General features: G+C 44.7%; 1 protein-coding gene across 2 annotated transcripts in view; it reads left to right on the top strand.

Annotated features, from left to right (window-relative positions):
• RNF144A (ring finger protein 144A) overlaps positions 1-19,568 on the top strand; it is a 54,495-nt gene extending 34,927 nt beyond the window's left edge. The window contains exons 1-8 of one of the 2 annotated variants that reach the window (XM_081906550.1): positions 1,681-1,698; positions 4,365-4,510; positions 12,675-12,779; positions 12,978-13,038; positions 13,771-13,978; positions 15,388-15,535; positions 17,422-17,511; positions 18,959-19,568. In XM_081906550.1, coding sequence (XP_081762676.1) covers positions 4,376-4,510; positions 12,675-12,779; positions 12,978-13,038; positions 13,771-13,978; positions 15,388-15,535; positions 17,422-17,511; positions 18,959-19,090 — 879 coding nt within the window. In that variant the 5' untranslated portion in view covers positions 1,681-1,698; positions 4,365-4,375 and the 3' untranslated portion in view covers positions 19,091-19,568. Of the gene's footprint in view, positions 1-1,680; positions 1,699-4,364; positions 4,511-12,674; positions 12,780-12,977; positions 13,039-13,770; positions 13,979-15,387; positions 15,536-17,421; positions 17,512-18,958 lie in introns of those variants that run through there. The other variant, XM_081906551.1, reaches the window with a different exon arrangement.
• Positions 19,569-19,855: the final 287 nt, after the last annotated feature.

Below are 19,855 nucleotides of genomic sequence, written 5' to 3'. Positions count from 1 at the left end.
CTGGAGAGCGAGAGGGGTCGAAGCCTCCTGAGTGCTCTCCTGACTCAGCTATCCCTGAAGCCTGGAGAGCGAGAGGGGCCGGTGCGCACCAACCCCTCTTGCTCTCCAGGCTTAGCGAAAGCAATGCGAAGCCTCCAGAGCGCGACGGGAGCACTCCCACTGCGCTGCGGAGGCTTCGTGTTGCTATCGCTGAAGCCATGGAGCCTGCATTCGCTCCATAAGACGCACACACATTTCCCCTTAATTTTTGGAGGGGGAAAAGTGCATCTTATAGAGTGAAAAATACGGTATATATTTTTTTTCAGTGGCTCCCTCACATTGTCTGTCACACTGTAAAATGTAGCATCTAAGGCTCTACCATGATTCATTGCTATTATAGGTGGACTTGTGCATACTGGGATCAATAATTTACCACAGTGAAATAGCCCTCAGGAAGCCTGTGGGATGTTTATGTTGCTTCCATCTTTTGTAAGCTGTGCCTCATGATATTATTTTCATTGTTTCTCTGGGATGGTGCTCCTGTTCTTAACACAGGTTAACACTTTGCTGAATGGGACTCGCTCCCAGTTAAGTTTGTCCAGCTCTCCCACATGCACCCTCATTGGAGCAGCCTAGGTTGACTTGATTCAACACATACACACACACTTCATAATCTTTCCCCTTAGGAACAACGTTTCCTCATTCATCCTCCCAAATAATATATATGCAGGCCTCTGTTGATCACCTGGCTTGGGGATTAATTACTACAAGCGGCAGCTGCATATGATGGGACTCTTCAACAGCATAAGGCTCTGAAACTACTCGGCCAAACAGCATCATGTCTGGGTAAGGGTAGTCCATTGCTTTTGGACCTAAGACACTTTAAGGCAGGTCCAAGAACCCTTTGGCCTTCCAGATGTTACTGAACTACAGCTCCCATCAGCCACAGCAGACGTAGCCAGTGGCCAGGGATGTTGGGAGTGTTATTACAACCACATCCGAAGGGCTAGCGCTTCCCCACACTCGCTCAAAGGCAATCCGGTGCCCCTCCAGATGTTTTGAACTCCAACTCCTATTGGCTTAGCCAGCATAGCCAATAGGAGTTAGAAGAATAGAACTGGACCCTAGTTGGACTTGGGTCATCTGGTCCAACCCCCTGCAATGTAGGAATCTTTTGCCCCACGTGGGGCTCGTACCCTGAGATTAAGCTAACTGAGCTATCCAGTGAGACTTTATAGTTGTATAGTCCAAAACATCTGGAGGGCACCAGATTGAGGGCTGTTCTAAGGCACTCGGGTCCAGTTAAAAAAATCATTACAGTGGAGCTATGCTGCTTGCCCCTTTTGAAACATATTTGGGAAGGGGAAGCTTGTAGCAAAAAAGGGGGCAGAATGGGAAGAGGCTAGGGTCTTTCATTAGTGGACTATTTTCTCTTGACACCGTCCTAAGCTGCCTCCCCACTCCCCGCCCTGCAGGTTCCCGACTCATATTTAACGAGGGTTCCTTTACAAGGGAGAAACATTTACTGGACTGGCATTACTCATGATGTGTAGTTTTGCTCAGCGTGTGAGTTATTTGCAGCTGAGCTAATGGCAGCCAGAGTGTTTGTGATGTCATGCTGCTTTGCAGCCGCAGGTGACATCAGAGTAGATCTTCCGGTGTACCAAGAGAGCAGTTAGCGAGGGCAGAGTTGGAGGATGAGGCTGCAAGAGGGATGAGGTCAGCAGAGACAGAAGAGATTTTATGGGATGGTGGATATTATACTGATGGGATTTTTTTAAAAAATATATATATACAATTAGTTAATGGTACAAATCAATGTTGTCTTGCTTGCTTCTGCATGAGGCCCAGCCTCTTCGAAAGCTTCTCTCAGAGATGATGTCTCTCCTGTGTACCATCCCTGACAATAACAGAAGAGATGGACACCCTTTTCTTCCCTGGACGGACTCTGCGCCTTTAACGTTTCTGTGGCCTGCACACAGCCTGGCCCTATAGCACTTCCCAACAGGAAATAACACAACCCTGGATTTCAAAATATTAAGTGTTCTACTCCCACTTGGCTCCCGACAAGTAAACAGGCCTCTTTGTTCTCTGCTTCGCACCAACCAAGTGCCTGCGTTTTTCTCACCCACAGACAACAGACTTCCTCTCTAAGGGCAGCTTGTTGTGTTGTGTTTTGTAATTGGATAAGGAGCACAGCAAGTAGAAAACACACTTGCCTCCACATCACTTGTGAGAGTGCACATATGTATAAACAACCACTTTCTCCTTTAAAATCCACAGACTTGGCAACTGGGGAAGGCTCTTCTCTGCTACTTGTGTGTATCTTGAGAGGAAAATAGTACAGTTGAGCCACCCTGGCATATTCAAAACAGAGCAGCGCCTTGAGTAGTCATAGATGAAATGGCAACTCTTGATGTTCCCATTTTCGGTGTTGTTTTTGTTTTTGTAATGCAGCAGTAAGTGGTACACCCAATGCATCGCAATGCTTAAAAATGTACTGGTAAGCAAATTTCATTCCCGCATAAACTCAGGTAGTTCAGTGTCTCTCAGTTTGGAAGCAAAAAATGGAACCATCTAAAAATAAAGTGGTTTCTACATATTCCAGGAAATCTGTAGAGACACATTTGTATGAACATTTATCAAAACCAGCCCTGGGTTGATTGGTGGGGGGGGGGGAGGGGAGTGAACCCCAGTAAACCAAAACCAACAAAAAGTGTGGTTTAATATACACACAAATATCTCTACCCTCCTCCTTCTGCCTGGTTCACACACTCTTGCACACCCTTAGAACTTCACACAAGGAAAATAGTTTGTTCTGAGGTCCACTGTATCTCTGTAACAACATGATTTAGAGCTAATATCCGGTTCAGTACCTTTTTCTATCCCTTCTCCGCGAGCAAAGTTCATGCCGTGGATTTTCAGAAGAAATGATCTGGGACGCCCACCCCAATATATGATTGCTTGATCTTTTCTTGCTTTTCTCTCTCTCATCCAATTCTTGCCAGTTCAGTGTTAGCTTTGCGTGGTACTGCTTTGTGGCGAAGAACTGAAATATTTTGTTTGTTTGTTTCCTTGGAGACCTGAAGGCCAAACTGTAAAGCGATTTTTCGTAACCGTTGGAGGGCTTCAAGTCCACAAATCGATAGTTACAGGAAAACACAGCCTTTTGAGCTGAGGTATGAATTACGAAAAAAGATAAAACTGTAGCTCGATATAGGGATGAATCATTGTTCGTTAGACTGGTAGGAGTGCATGGGCTTTTATCCCTTTTAGTATTAAGGTGCAGGTGTGTGTTTGGGCATTTAAAAGAATGGGGGAGCTGTATGTTATGGATTATGTAGCCTGTGGCAGAAAGCTCATGCTCCCCACCTCAGTAGAACAGAACTAAAAACACACCAAGGCTCAGGATTCACTAGCATGGCACAGTCCGAAGCTTGGACTCAGTTTACAGTATATTTGCCAGCAATGCTGGCCATTGCTGAATATAAACATCCTCTTTGGCCTGTGCATATGAGTTATGTGATAACATAAAACCATTTCTCCTCAACAAGATTACGTCTTAAGTGTCCACTCTATGCATCATTACACTCTGCAGTATGAAACGGGAATAGTGATTGAGCCCATTAGCGCTGTGATGGAACTGACGAATAGCCTGATGTGATAAACTGACCTGTGGCGCGAACACTGTGGGCAGAACACCCAGTCAAGTAGGGTGGCCATGCCTGTCCCCTTTCTATGCACATTTCCCATTTGGGAGGGGAAAATAAGGCTATGCTCAGTGTTAGGGTACCAAGGGGTTGCTCGAGAGCAAGTAGGCAAATGCGTCCCTGCTCGGCTGTGAAGCCTTGCTTTTGATGCCAAAATAAACTTTCTCTGTGCAGAGCGCCACTCCCCCGTGGCTGGCTCATTCACCGGCAGAATCTGTGAGTGGGCGGTCCTTAAACCTTCCCCAGCAGAGTACTTTCTTGATGTCCAATCTGCGCCTCCCCTCTCAGCATGGAAGCCTACTGCGCAGGGAAGGCGTGGGTAACGGAGGACCTCTCTCCTCCCCGCTTTGCCCAGGCAAGGTGTCTGGCACCGCCTCGCCTCCTCCGAGCCCTGCAGTTCCTCTCCACTGGAGGCATGGTTACTCTCCTCCGCGGAGGAGGAGCTGCTTCCCACGATCCTTGGAGGCTCTCTATAATCAGTTCGGCTTTTCCTCTCTCCCTCCTGAACCGATGGCAGTTCCCTGACACTCAGCTTTGCATCGAGGCCAGGCAGCAGAAGATGGACCAGGTGTCTGATAAAGTTCTCTTTCTTTCTTTCTTTCTTTCTTTCTTTCTTTCTTTCTTTCTTTCTTTCTTTCTTTCTTTCACTTATGCATCTCTTCTCTCTCATTTCAGGTTATTCTGCAATGACTACAGCAAGATACAGACCTACTTGGGACTTGGTTCTCGATCCTCTTGTGTCGTGCAAACTCTGCCTTGGGGAATTTCCAGTGGAGCAGATGACAACAATCGCACAATGCCAGTGCATCTTCTGTACTTTGGTTAGTAAGCTTCAAACAATGTATGCGCCTCGGCTGGAATCGGTTCTGTTGTCCACACCACACCCGCCAAGATCTGTGCAAAGCCAACGAAAGTTATGCTTGAGGATTTGTGGGTTGTACATAGTTAATGCAGGCTTGCGGGCATAGTCCCAGGGTTGTTGTGGTGCTTTTACACCTCCTATTGTATTACCCTGGTACTTAATACCACACATACAGACCTGTGGGGAAATTCTGGGCTGCTTCAGGGAAGATGGGAGTGGTGAGGTTTATTGGACAGAAGCTCCCAAGATGCACCTTGCTGGTTCAGTCGCTGGCGTTTGGCCTAATCTCACTTGCAGTGCCTGTGAGAGGATAAAATGGAGGTAATCCTTATAGGTGCCGCTTTTGCAAAGGGATGAAAATATTATAATGATAATTATGTGCCCATTTATGGATGAGCGGGCACCTGGGGCTTATTCAGACCCATATTGTTATGATCCGTTACCGGATTGTGAGGTTGTGTTTATTAAGTTGTGTGCCTTTCTTCATAAAAAAGCACATCTGAAAGAAAGAGGGGAACGGAATGTGTGTGTGTGAGGAGGGTGCCTTTGTGCTACATCAGCGACATTTCAAACAGAGAAGCCAAAGAGCAATCTCCTAAACGGCTGTGTGGAGCTTTTGACGTCTGGGTTTTGAAAAGCAGCGTGCCACAGAAAAGAAAGAGCCATCTGGTTAAGGTCATAAGTGTATTGAGAATGGCATGGGCGGGAAGCGAGTGGGCGTCGAGCTTCATCAATCTCCAGTTAAAAACAAAAGCCTAAAGTAGCTTCAGTATGTATTTACACAAGGAGAACTTGGCCGGGTTGGGTCTAGAAGGGTAGTAAGGAACAAGACTAGTTTCAGTCAAAGAACACCACCCACTTCTACAGGTTTTTCCCCCCTTAAAAAAGAAATTAATAGGACTGAGTCTAAGCAACAGCCAAGCAGAAAATTCTTTGGAGATTCTGGGGGTGGTTAGAGGGTGCAAAACTCCTCCCTTGGCTTAAACAAAAAATGCAACCCTAAATGACTTTCAGCTTCATTCTTCTGCAGCTTCATTCTTCTTGCCCAGGTGATGCGGACTCTATTTCCTCAGGCGCTGCACTTTGCAGCACAGGAAGGCTTAAGGGCAACTCCATGTTCCCTGGGCAGTGAGGTAGTTCCCCCACACTTGCATATACAGTGGTACCTCAGGTTAAGAAGTCAATTTGTTCTGGAGGTCCATTCTTAACCTGAAACTGTTCTTAACCTGAAGTACCACTTTAGCTAATGGGGCCTCCCGCTGCTGCCATGCGATTTCTGTTCTCATCCTGAAGCAAAGTTCTTAACCCGAGGTACTATTTCTGGGTTAGCAGAGTCTGTAACCTGAAGCATCTGTAATCCAAGGTACCACTGTCCAGTATTTCATTCACCAAAAAGCAACATTTTAGCACCAGAGCATTTAGCTCAATTATGCAGTTTCACAACAGCAACAAAATCCTTAGCTTGCAGTTTTGTGCTCTCTACTGCTAGTTGCAGCAGGAATTTGTGCACGCATACAAATTGCTGGTGACAAGCAGCAATCATCCCTTATAGAGCAGGTAACTGGAAAAGTTTAACTATTTTCTGGACCTCCCCGCGGTGCGCCTTTCCCTCCTTACCCACTTGGTTGTGGCTGCTCAAGGTACCTGTTCCAAGCTTTTCAAATCCACGACTGACATGCCCCACACTTCGGTTTTCAGGCAGAAAGACAGCACTGTCCACACAGTCCTTTTGCTAAAGCAAGGTTGGGGGATCTTTTTTGGTGCCATGTTCCATTCTGAGTAACCTTCCAAGGGGCAGGGGAGGGAGCAAACGAGAGCAGAGCAGCAACTGTTAATTGACTCAGACAGCGCTCCCTTAGCAAGCAAGGCCTATTCTCAGTTCACGGGACACATTCTAGCTCCAGGAGGAGGCGAAGCAGGGATGTTGAGTGGTGTGGCCTGGAGGTGGCTGCGGACAGTTCTGAAAGCCAGTCAGAGAGGCCTGGAGCACTGCCCTGCTCAGGTTTCCCATTGCCTGATTTTTAACTATCCGGATAGTCAACAATTCTGCGGCTACACTCATTCCACATTTGGTTGTTTTTGAGGTTCTCTTCCCTCCCACTTTCTCTGAAGCTTGCATTGTACTTCCATAAACCTCTGGGTTGCCCCAAACTGGCTGACATCTCCCTTTTGTGTGTGCATGGGAGCATTTTGGCTACATAAACAATGGTACTGAAAGCCTGAATGTTGTAAATAAAAGGAATGATAGCAAGGGCCCTTTAAGGCAGGGTTTCTAGGAGCGAGTGAGCCTAGGTACAAACCTGACTGTTCTAGACTCTTTGTTGTTGTTATTGTTGTTGTTGAAATCACTGGGTTTGGCTTTACTTCAAACTTTTTTTTATAGAATTGCAGCTCCCTTAAACTGGGGAGGACTAAATGCAGCTGTTAAGAGAACTGCCATTTATTACAGTTCAGTAGGTTGGTAGGAACTGCTGGAAGATCTCTTTCATTTTTGTGGGTGGAAAAATGAATGGAAAAAGAGCCACACAGAGATCTTTCAGAACTACAGAGTCGGAACGAAGTACACATCCTACGCCAACGTTTTAGTCTGCACTAGTAAAGGATCATTATATCACTGAATAGCCCTCACTACATTGGCAACCCCTGAAGTGTTGCTGGAAAGGAGCTCATAAAGGATAATCTCCTTGACACATTAGCATAATGTTGTCGTTTTTTGGTGGTGGGGGGAGGAAATAGATTGGTCAGCTTAATTCACTATGTTATGTTTTGGAGCAGTTTCTATTACAAACCACCCCAATCGCCGCTAAGCAATAGCAAGAGATTCCCGGTGTGCGTGTGTGTTTCAGTACTTAACCAGGGTTTGTGTTTCCTTGTTGTGTCCCGCACCCATGCCTTTCCCTGATTGCTAATTATGTGAGGGTGTGCAGCTGTTGGGGAATCAAACCATCTTTAAATTAAAACACAGTTCACGAGTTGAGAAGCACCTAAGAGTACTGCTAATTAATCCTTTCGGCAACAATTTCTGAAACTGCTTTCCCAGAATATATTCCAGTTTCTCGGCTATTAATCTCACCATCCGCAGCCAGTCACTTCCCCTAGTCATGCTTATCCCAGCTTCTTTTAATGGGTAGCCAGCGCTGTGCTCTCTCTCGGGGCAGCTTTGCGAGAGCATCTGCTGCCAGTGCCCTTTGACATGTTCTCCAGCAAACATGTAGCCCTGTGTCCTTTTTTAAGGAAGCATCCCTCTCAGCTCCATCTGAGGCCTTGTATAAGCCACAGCCGTGATTAAAAATGCACTGATGCTTTGCAGGGGAATTACTTGCCAGCCGAGCAGGATTAGCGCGGTACGAAGGTTGCAGAAAAGGACCCGTTTCCTCAGCCCACGTTTCACTGCTGTGTGGGCGGGAAGAGCTTTCCAAGGTTGTCAAGCTGCCTGTTATCTTCTGGTGCAGAGGAAAAAAACCACACACATAGTGCTGGCCCTGGCATAGTTGAGCAGCCTTGCTTGTAGAAGAAATGCAGTTGAAACGAGTTTGCAAAGAGGCAGGTAGAAGAGGGCAGGAGCTCCTGTTCACAGAAGGGCTGTAGCTCAGCAGTAGAACACCTGCTTTGCATACAGAAGACCCTAGATTCAATCCCTGGCATCTCCAAGAAGGGCTAGAGAACCACTGCCGGTCAATGTAGACAATATGGAGTACAAGGCAGCTTCCCATGAAGAAGAAGAAGAGATTTGGATTTGATATCCCGCTTTATCACTACCCTAAGGAGTCTCAAAGCGGCTCACAATCTCCTTTCCCTTCCTCCCCCACAACAAACATTCTGTGAGGTGAGTGGGGCTGAGAGATTTCAGAGAAGTGTGACTAGCCCAAGGTCACCCAGCAGCTGCATGTGGAGGAGCGGGGAAGCGAACCCGGTTCACCAGATTACGAGTCCACCGTTCTTAACCACTACACCACACTGGCTCCTTGAATGAACTGGTCCCCTGCTCCCTTGCATTTGGAAGTGGAATGAGCAGTGACACCCATGTATGGATGTTGTTCCTCTGTACTCAATTGTATACACATCCTCATGCAAGGGAATTATTATCGTTGTTGTTGCTGCTGCTGCAGCAGTTTATACACCACCCTTTATCAAAAGATCCCTGGCAGTGTACAACATTAAAAACACATTACAGAACATCAGTGATAAAAACATAATAAAAAACATACTGACAGATAGCCTAATAATAAAATAATCATCATAATAACAGCCATCTCCCCTTACCCCCCTACTTTCACAGGCCATAGATTATTTAATAGCCATAGGCCTGGGTAAAGAGGAATGTTTTTGCCTGGCACCTAAAAACATGTAATGATGGCCAGCCAGGCGAGCCTCTCTGGAGAGAGCATTCCACAATCGGGGAGCCACCACAGAGAAGGCCCGCTCTCTTGTTGCCACTCTCCGAACCTCTCTGGGATGGGGGACATAGAGAAGGGCCTCAGATGACAAGCAGGCTGGGTTTGTATGGGGAGAGGTGATCCTTAAGGTATTGAGGTTTTATAGGTCAACACCAGTGGGGCTGGAAACTAATCAGCAGTTGCACTGGGATTGGAGTTACATGCTCAAATGATGTCCTAGTTACTTTGGCAATAGAGAGAAGGGTGCCCTCTTTCCCTGCCCCAAGCAGAGAGGATTGGAAAAACATCGGCACTAAGTGCACACCCCTCCAAAAAAAAGTGTTAAAAGGGTGCTAAGCAATGTGAACATCTGCTGTGCATTATTCCGTGCAACAACACTAAAAGAGATGTTATTTGTGACAGAGATAAAACAGCCCTCAGCGACATCTATCATCTTTATATAAAAATGCTTTAGCCCGAATGAGTTATCAAGTAATTATTCTGATTATGAGAGCTCATGAGCAGTGTGTTTCATCAGTGCAAAGCATGGGTTTTGCCTTTCTTGTACTATATATTGCTAGCTTTGATGCATGGATATGTTGTACGCCGGCGTACAAGCATGCTACCTCTGGCTATTTATGTGTAGCAACAGCTCATTGTGTTATGCGTTGTGACACAGCTGCCATCCTTGCCCACCTAGCAGTTTACCTCTGCACTAAAAACAACAACCTGGTAATAGTGGGAATGAACCTGAGCTGTTGTTGTTATTTATTTGTTAAATTTGTATACCTACCTGTACGTGTAGATCTCAGGGTTATGCATGGGTAGACCTGTATTAACACAACTGGACTGCCTGCCATGTATCGCAGGGGGATATTCTGTATCCTCTCTTGTTTGGAAGATGTTGGGAAAATAAAATTCCAGCTAACCTTGGTGGGAAGAAGCCCTTTTGTTTTAAATGAATCATTCACAAAGTATACTCATCTCTAAATGTGGCTCTCTGAGGGCTAAATGTTGTCATCAGATATGCACGCAGTCTCATTTTAATGCACATTTCTTATGTGCAAGTGGGGTAACATTCTTGATCGCTCTCACAGCGCACTGTCGGAAGTCTCACTGTCCCTGCCCAGCCGGGTCCCAGTACTGTGTGATATGTGGCTGATGATCATTAATGATGCCCCTGTTGGAGAAAGATGTGCTTCTTTCTGTGATCTGTGAGCGCACAGAGCTGTGATGTGCACAAAGGTCCCCTGACCATATTACTTTCGCTGCAGAAGGCTGCTCTGCTTACACAAGGCAATTTGTGTGTATATATATTTCTTTGTTCGTTCCGAATATTTATATCCCGCTGTTCAGCATGCAAGATGATCCCACAGTGGGTTGCCAGTAAAATACCTAACCCAACAACCCAACCCGCAGGGAACACATCAACAAACTCTAAAAATATAAAATAGCAGCAAGATAAATAAATTACACAGCAGCAGGTATAGAGGCCAATAAATAACCCACAGGGCTGTGCAAATAAATAAGTGTTTAATTGATGGCAGCAACTTAAGTGTTGGCATTGTTTGGGTTTAAGAGGGAAGTTGAGGTGCCTGGGAATACCTTTTCCCTTGTCACTGTCTCATTGGAGGAAGAAGAGAGACCATCAAATGAACAGCGCTTTCTGTGAAAGCGGATGGGAGAGCCTAGTCTCATTTGAGTAATTTGTAATAGGACTAGAACCCCTCAGAGCAGATCCAGTCACCTGAACGGACCATGAAATAGGCCCGTTCTGCTTTAGAGTGTCTTGGGAAGGAAAGATATCTACAACTTCCATCATCCCTATCTAACAGAACCCGTGGTCAGGGAAGTTGGGAACTGTAGTCCAGAAACACCTAGAGGCGCACGTTTGGGAGACACTGCCTTAGTTCCATCCCCTGAAGCCAAAGTGAAATTGAAATGACCACCTGTTCGTCTCCTGCCTAGCTGTGCCTCTTATTCCCACCACTCCATTCCTTTTAGAGTCTGCAGTTCTTAGCCATTGGGAACATGGGAGAAAGAAAAGGAAGTTGGCCTCAGAGGTACTATAAAAAGGAAAAAGAGAGCATAGCACCAGTTTGCCACATGTGTACAAGTTTTGCCTACAGTCCCATTCAGCACACCCATTCCCTCCCATCAAGAGAAGCTGAGTGTGAGCAGAACATAAACCTATATGCTTTCCATTTTTTCTGCAACCGTTAATCTCCCAAAACCTGGATTCTCACCTAAAACCTATTAAACATCATATGAAAGAAAGCTATGGCAACTGGGGGGTGGGCGGGTATCTGCTGGTGTGAACGGAGGCTGCCTGAGCATGCATATATGTGTGTGTGTGTTTTAAAAAGCATGGGTTCGTTTATGTAAATGTTATGGAAACAGCTATATAAAGAAAACGATTATAGCAAAATGCTCTAGTATTGTATCCTTGAAGATGGGAACAGCTTGGTAGTTGCTAAGAGCATTGTGAATAGAGCTGTGGGAATCCACAGTTCACACCATGAAGGTTGAAAACATGTTACCGGTCTTAGAAAATGAAGCTGCCGCAAACTTGGTTTTAAATGTAACTGTCAATAGGCCCTGTGTGCTGGGAAGGGACCATAGAAGTGTACAAAGAGTTCCAAGGATTGTACGAATGAACTTAGTCCATAGCAGCCCCCATGCCACAGTTGTTTCTGGTCATGTGAGAGGCTGCTGTTGAAAGGGAAAGAGTTCAACACATCCCACTGGGCGAGCTGAGCTGTAGCCCTTAGGCTATCCCAAAATAGCCCTTTGGATCCCTGGTGTCTGATTCTGTAACTCATCAACCTTCTCTTGAGTCTGGTCAAGTCTGAGTCTGGTTCAGTCATTCCTGTCAAGCTTGGTCATCAGGAACATGTTGTATAGACTTGCATCCTGGGGGTGGGGGAGGAAAGACGCTCATGCACTTTCTGCTTCATAAATGAATATAGTTTGACATGAGGTCTGAATCGGGTAACCAATCACCATTGTTTTCCCCCAAACCAGAAATGGAAAGCACTTCAAACCATGGTTCTGATCCTGGTTTGGAAGCCAACTATAGCCAGTTACAACCACAGTTACTGGTCTGTCATGAAGGTAACAGCAAACTGTGGTTTACCCTGAACCAAGGATGTGCAGGAGGGCATTATGACAGAATGATGCTTACTCTAGTAGGGGAGTGACTTGTTCACGAAATGAAGGTTGGCTTTCCTTTTAAGATGAAGGGTTCACCAATCCTCACATGGCAAACCAAGCTCTAAATAAACTATTCATAGTTTCCCAGCTGGTGTCCAGGAAGTTGGGAGTCTAACCAACCACATGACTGTTTACACCCAATATATTACCAGCCTGGTTAAAAAAGGAATGGACATGTGCAGAGGAAAGGCGCATGATTTCCCCACTGCATGCTTGGTATCAAAACTGTGGGTCAGCCATAACATCTCAACTGGGCCATGGGCAGGTCAGATTTTGTAGGAGCCGTCCGATGAGTGCAAATAGACATTCAAACTGGGGAGCAGAGGCAGGGGTCTTCTTTGGTGAGCAGCCAGGTATTGGAGAAGGAAGATTAATAGCGTGGAAAATGCTCGAGGAAGATCTGAAATAACACTGCTCACATGAGTAGACCCATCGGGATTTGCACCTTTTGGATGACAGAACAACTGTTATTGTTGAAGCATATATTTCAATGGTGAATAATATTGACAGCCACTGGGTCTGACTTTCTTACAGTGCCTGAAACAGTATGTGGAGATTTTGATCAAGGAAGGCTTAGAAACAGCCATTAGCTGCCCTGATGCCTCCTGCCCGAAGCGAGGTCATCTTCAAGAAAATGAAGTACGTTTCCTGACACGATTTTGTCTTACGTAAAAGTTCAGCTCAGTTGTTATTGCAGATATTTGTGCGTGTTGCCGTTATGTAACTTCTGCTCCAAGCTCATTGTCTATCTTTGCCTGTTATCCCTTTAGTTATCGCTATCATTAATCGGATGCTTGTATCTCTCTCTCTCTCGTTCCCTCTCTCTCTTTAAAACAGATTGAGTGTATGGTTGCATCAGAAATCATGCAGAAGTATAAGAAGCTACAGTTTGAAAGAGGTATACAGCAGACATCCCAGGTGGCCCCAAACTGGGGGTTGTAGCCAACTAAATTCCACTCACAGTAGACCCACTGAAATTAATGTGCCCATGTTCATTAACTTCAAAGGGTCATCTCTGAGCATGACTAACATTGGATTCAATCTCGTGTGTGGAAAATACATTTCCAAACCATGAGGAAAAGGTGCTTTATTTTTATTTTTTTTAACCATGTGGGATAGTCTCCCCACGGACATTCGAAATGTGCTGTCAATATTGTATATCCAGCAGATGTTAAAAACTTACCTGTTCATCCAGGCATTTATTGATTTTGATTACATGTATTACCACCTATTGTAGACTCTGTTTTAATGAGGCTACAGATACTATTTAACAAGGTTCTTATTTATTTTTCTTATGTCTTCGTTACACAGTTGTACATCACTTGGAACATTTTATAAACAAATGGTATTTAAATTTATTTATTTATTAAATTTCCTGCTTCCCGTTGATATTCCACAGCCATACCAAAGAATAAGATATTGGATATGATCAGGAATTGGCATTCCACTGTGTGTGGCTTGATTCAAGATCAATTCTGCATCTTAAAAACGTTTGCCTTGTGCTTGAGTCAGACCATTATCTTCCAAGGACAGGGATTTTCCAACCCTACCTTGAGATGCTGTGGAATTGAACCCATGCTCCTTCACTGAGCTGTGGCCTTTTCCCAATTGTAGTTTGTTTCCCCTACAGAAGTGCTTTTGGATCCTTGTCGGACTTGGTGCCCATCCTCTTCCTGCCAAGCGGTTTGTCAGCTTCAGGAATCAGGCCCCCAGAACCCCCAGCTGGTACAATGCAAATCTTGCGACATAGAATTTTGCTCGGCGTGCAAATCGAATTGGCATCCAGGACAAGGCTGTCAAGAAAATATGCCAATCAGCTACCTTCCAGGGGAAACAAGGTATAGAACTGTACATTACCAATTGATGTTGGCATAGTTCTTAACACATAACAGCTTCGCTCAGAAGTTGTTTTGTTTTTTAAAAGACTGATTTTCATTGTGATAGCCTCAGGTGTCTCCTTATTCACCTGTTATTTGAAGCCGTTTCTCCCTCCCATCACAAGACTAAAACAGAAAAAGCCAACTCTGGCAGATAGATTGCCCTACTTCTGAAACCAGGTATATGCTAGGAATTCCTCAAGGTTCTGGAAGTTATAGGAAGTCACCTTGTCAATGTGGGTTACCTTTTGGACTGCGGCTCTTTGCCCTGCTGTTTGGTAAGAAGTCCATGTTCTGATGGAAATATTCCACACCATGGCACACCTGTGTTACTCAGTTTCCCTATGGAATTCTAATGCTGCTGATCAGCATGAAAAAAAGTCATGGAGCAGTCCTCCATCGCAAGTAACATTGGAAGGAGCCCATAATTTTGTGCACAACTTAGCTCCCCGCCCCTAATTCCTGGGTTTATACAAATCAGATCTGGTATTGACGGGCAGACATATTGCTAGTCAACCTGACTTATTTGAGGTTTGTAGAAGCTATTAAAACTGAATGATAAAGATGAAGGATGTGTAGTTTCAGTGGAAATGAAAACCCGCCTTTGATCTTGTGGCTGTGTGACAAATCCATGCAGACATAGGAATAGCTTCAGTCTGCGAAAGAGTCAGAGTGTTTTAAGAAATGCACCTTTTAAAAACCAAGAGCATTTTGTCAAGAATGAGCCAGTTCCAAGCGAAGATTTGCAGCCAACTGCAGAAAGCAGCCAGGAACAGAGAGGCTTAGATCAGTGGTGGCCAAATACGGCTCTCCAGCTGTTTGTGGGATACAGTTCCCATCATCCCTGACCGCTGGTCCTATTAGCAAGGGGTGATGGGAGTTGTAGCCCAACAGCTGGAGGGACTGAGTTTGGCCACCACTGGCTTTGATTGTACTTAGGCTGGGCAAAGACCACAGCAGACAAGGGTAACTCTTCCGGACATTGGAATGTCGGTTGCCAAGGGAACAACAGAATGGGCTGGAACACAGTCAAAGCTCTCAGAAAGCTCAAACAGCCGCAAACAGTCTGTCAGAACGGGAAGAGGTTGGAGCTGATCCAATATCTCCTAAAAGTCGTCAAATGGGAGGGCTGCTAGACAGGAAACAAAACGAGACAAGGTATGAAAGTTCAATATCTTCTGTATAAACCGGAAGGTGTCTTCAGAAGCGTCATCTTGATTGATGATGCTTTGTTAGAGCCATCCAGAGCTATCTGTTTGTTTTTGCAATAAATCCTCCTTTTTAATTAACAACGCTTACCGTGTTACCAAGCCGGGAACCTGGACTCACGACACATTTCTCCCATAAAATTTCCAAAACATCTCTTCTAGCTCTGCTTATAAAATGGAAGAAGATGATGCACCCATCAAACGCTGCCCAAAATGCAAAGTTTACATTGAACGGGATGAAGGCTGTGCCCAAATGATGTGCAAAAACTGTAAACATGCCTTTTGCTGGTACTGTTTGGAATCACTTGACGTAAGTATACGTAGTTGAATTTAAGATTGGAAGATGAAATTCCTTGATGCTATCCCTGCAATAAATTCCTTTTAATAAGGCATTCAAAATGTCCATTGATATAATATTCAAAAACTGTAAAGGGAAGCATTGAAATGTTAAAAGTCCCAGAAAATTAGGTTGCCTCTGTAGACATAAATACAGATTGTGGCATACATTTAGCTGTACTGCAGCAAACAATTAGCAAGATATCATTACAAGAACTAACATTGTTACAAAAAGTTAGAGTTCATAGATATTTATGGCATAAAAAGCGCCATCATCTGGGACAGAAGTGAAAATTTAGGTTGGAGTTACTTTGGCCATATCAGGGTTTAGGCTTTGGCTTAGCTGTTGTTGAAAGCAAATGTAGCTTTGTTTTATAGATACATTTTTTGTTGCTAAATTTAGAGCTGTTTCTGGGTGGTGGTGGTTTTGTGAATTCTTCTCAATGTGATGGGCTGTTTAATCTTTAAGTTTTGGTACTGAATGTTTCGATGTGGGATGTGTTTGAATCGGCCTGTTAAATGTTGATTCTCTGCTGCTGTAAACTTGTTGGTATGGTTTTTGTGTTTTTAAGCAATGAACTGTTTTGAAAAGTTAGGGTTACATTTTTTGTTACATAATATTGTTTTACTCTTATACCGATGATGGCACCTTGGGCATGGTTTAACTGCAGAAAAAGAGCACAAGAACAAACCCTGAAATGGGATGAACTGGGGAAGGGGTCTTATAAGTACTATCTCAGGTCAGGCATACAGTGGTACCTCTAGTTACGAACTTAATTCGTTCCGGAGGTCCATTTTCAACCTGAAACTGTTCTTAACTAGAGGCATGCTTTTGCTAATGGGGCCTCTTGCTGCTGTGCTGCCAGCACACAATTTCCGTTCTCATCCTGGGTCAAAGTTCTCAACTCGAGGTAACTCTTCCAGGTTAGCGGAGTTTGTAACCTGGAGCATTTGTAACCTGAGGTGTTTGTAGCTCGAGGTACCACTGTATTACCTTTTCCTTCTTTTGTCTTTAAGTTTTTTTGTTTTTGCCTTTTACACTCCTCCTGGCATTAACTCGCAGCGCTGAAAGGGCTGCTGCCAATTTTGTAGATTGCACAGTGGCCCACTTCGGCCTAAACCTGTGAAATATGCGTTATTGGGTTCCACGGGGCCCATTCTGCAGTTAATATTGACTTTGCGCTCCGTGCCATAGAGGTGAGTGGTCTGACTCATTTATGCTGGCTGTTAGCTGCTCTCTGTTCCAAAGGAGCCAACTCAGTGATGTCATTCCACTTGGCACAGCAGCGGAATCCATAGCTTGTGACGTTGCCATTGCATTGTGAAATGTGACTGATGTGCCAAAAGTAGATAGGGAAAAAATGAAAATTGACCTTTGGGGGTGAGGCGGAAAAACAGGGAGAAGTACCATTCACTCCTCTCTCTCTCTCTCTCTCTCTCTCTCTCTCTCTCTCTCTCTCTCTCTCGCCTGTGGCAGGATCCTAGAACTGCAGTCCTCTGCACATTTACTTGGGAGTAAGCTCTGCTTGCTAAACCCAGTAGGACTTATTTCTGAGTACGCAATTGGACTCCCAATCGAAATTATTCAGCCCTCATCGCAAATCAGGTTTATTATCAAAATTTGCAGACTTTCAGCTGTTTGCTGAAAACAAGAAGCAATTGAAATAGCTCAACCCAACGGGTGCTTCAAGTAGTTTCCGAAAATTCAGCTGAAATTGCAACCATACCTGCTAAGTGAAAAGGTTTTGTAACCAAAAGGTTTGGTAACCTTTTGACTGCTTGTCAAGAGTCAAGTTCTCAACCACGGCTGAAATAATATATATGCATATTTCCCCCTCTCCTTTTATTGACACTTTACAGGATGACTTCCTTCTTATACATTATGACAAGGGACCTTGCCGAAATAAGCTCGGTCATTCCAGGGCATCAGTTATTTGGCACAGAACGCAGGTAGGTGTCGATGTGACTTTGCATATCTGCTGGTCCCCCCTCCCCCAATTTTCGCCTTATTCATGAAAAAAGTGAATGTGGGGAATTGTGAGTTAGAGGGAAAATGGCATGAGGAAAATGGGAAGTTTTTAAAAAACAATGTTAGCTGGCTTGCCTCGCATACAAGTATTGCTGATGAAAGCTGATCTGAGGCGCAGAAACAATAGTTCCTCTTCAAGGTGGAGAGACTACAGAGTCACATTCCAGGAAAATAGAGGCAGTTACCCAACTTGCAATGAGGTGGAGAGTAAGGTAAAATTGGGGTCTCAGCCAGTTATTCTCTGTAGTTTCTGTGGGTCTGTAGCTGCTAGATTTCTGCTGGGCAGAAACAAAACACCCCTGAGAGGTGTTGCAGGATTCACAGACATTAGTCCACAAACCCAAGATGAAGATGACATAATTTGATCGAGGTGGCCCACAAGACAGATTGATAGCCGTTAAAACCTACCATGTTTATTTTGACATAGAAGAACTTTGGAAGAATAATATTAAAAGAGCAACTGAGCTTTTATTACTACAGCAGGCAATGTGTTGCTCATGCCAAAATTACATTTCAGAGATGATGTATAGCAGGAGATTGCAGAGAGGGAAGCAGACATATTTTTCAGGGGATTCGGGGGAAGTCCATGTTAAGCACAATAATAAATTCGCCGCTCCACAAAAATATAAATATTTGAGGAATTATTGGGGGAGTGGGAAGGGAAATGAAATGAAAACCTCCAAATATACTATTATATAATACAGTAAGTAATGCATGCCATTCCTTATTTTGAATGTTGTTCAACAGTACCACCTGCTGGCCAAAAACAAATTGACTTTTTCAAGACCAATAAAGAGAAAGTTAAGTAATCTGAATCTGAAGCAAAAGGAAAGAAAGAAAGAGTATTATAAAGTGGCTTTTTAAAAAAAATAAGAAAAACCCTCCACCCAAATCATCCCTGTTTAACTTTAAGACAGTTATGTTAGTGGATGTATTACGTCCACAGGCTGCACCTGTCGTACTTTCCTTTAGCTGGACAATTTTATAAATCATTGGAACCATACTTTTCAAGTAGGTCAGCAATTTGGAGATTTTGATCCTCCATGAAACTGAATCCTTAGATGCATATTGAACAATACCCTTCTGAATCCCATACCTCCTCATTGGCTACCCTGGGGAGTGCGTAATTCCATGGATAAGCTCAGGGCCTTTCATGAGACAGGTGACAGGAATGCAAAACAGTTGAAATTGCAGTTGCCAGCCCTTTAGTGTTTGTGTGTGTGTGTGTGTTGCAACAGTGTGCAACCCCTTGCCACTGAACAGTTTGGAAGGGGGTGGGGAGAACTCTCCCCCAGTCCCCCTTCAAGCAGATTATTTGAGAACAACCGCTGGCATACGTGATCTTCTTTCTTTTTCTTTTTTATCCAGGTCGTGGGGATCTTTGCAGGGTTTGGTCTGTTACTGTTAGTGGCCTCCCCTTTCCTTCTGCTTGCTACCCCATTCGTGCTTTGCTGCAAGTGCAAGTGTAGTAAAGGAGACGACGACCCCCTCCCGACTTAAGGTGGAGTGAAAGTGGGACTGGCTCACCATCGCAGTGCATTTCCTACCCACCCACCCTCTTCTTGCACTTGACATTGCGTTGGCCTTACTCGCCCTGATTCCCGACGTTGCAGGAGACAGGAGGTGCCACGATTCCCAGCGACCTTGCCCACAAGTCGGTGTACAGAGTGCAAGGCATATCCTGGTGTGTTTCAGGGGGGCCAGCGTGAATCAAGCTGGGACGTCAGAAACATCATGTGTCAGTAACGCAAGGCTACGTTGGCCGATTTGGAACTGAGACGCTATGGTGTCGAAACAAAGCCCGTTCAGCATATCTATTTGCATCAAATTGAGGTGTTAGACATGTGTGTTTTAAGAATCACTTACCATTAAAAAAGAAAAAAGAAAAATCAGCCCATTTTAAAGTGTGACTTTAAATATCTTGTCTAATGAAACTGAAGTATCTGTTAATATTTGGCCTGGGAAAATACTGAGCATCCACACATTCCTGAAGCTGTTCCCATGCAACATTACAAGAACAATCTGGCCACGTACGTATAGGCCAGGAATGTTTGAGGGTGGGGACTGATGCAGCCCTCCAAGCAAATGTTTCTGCATCCCTCATCACTAAAAAAGTAGACACAGCTGGGGGGGGGGTGTTTGAAACCTTTCTGCCCACCCCAGCACCAGCTAGGGATGCCCTTTTCCCCATAGTGGGTAATTGGATAGGATTGGGCTGTAGCCCCCGCTTCTCAGCTGATCTGCATGCGTATGTGTGTTGTCTGT

Source organism: Podarcis melisellensis (genome assembly GCF_964234715.1).
Source record: "Podarcis melisellensis genome assembly, chromosome: 3".
NCBI classification, from domain to species: domain Eukaryota; kingdom Metazoa; phylum Chordata; class Lepidosauria; order Squamata; family Lacertidae; genus Podarcis; species Podarcis melisellensis.
Note: the sequence above shows the minus strand (reverse complement) of the source record. Positions and strands in the feature narration are given on the sequence as shown.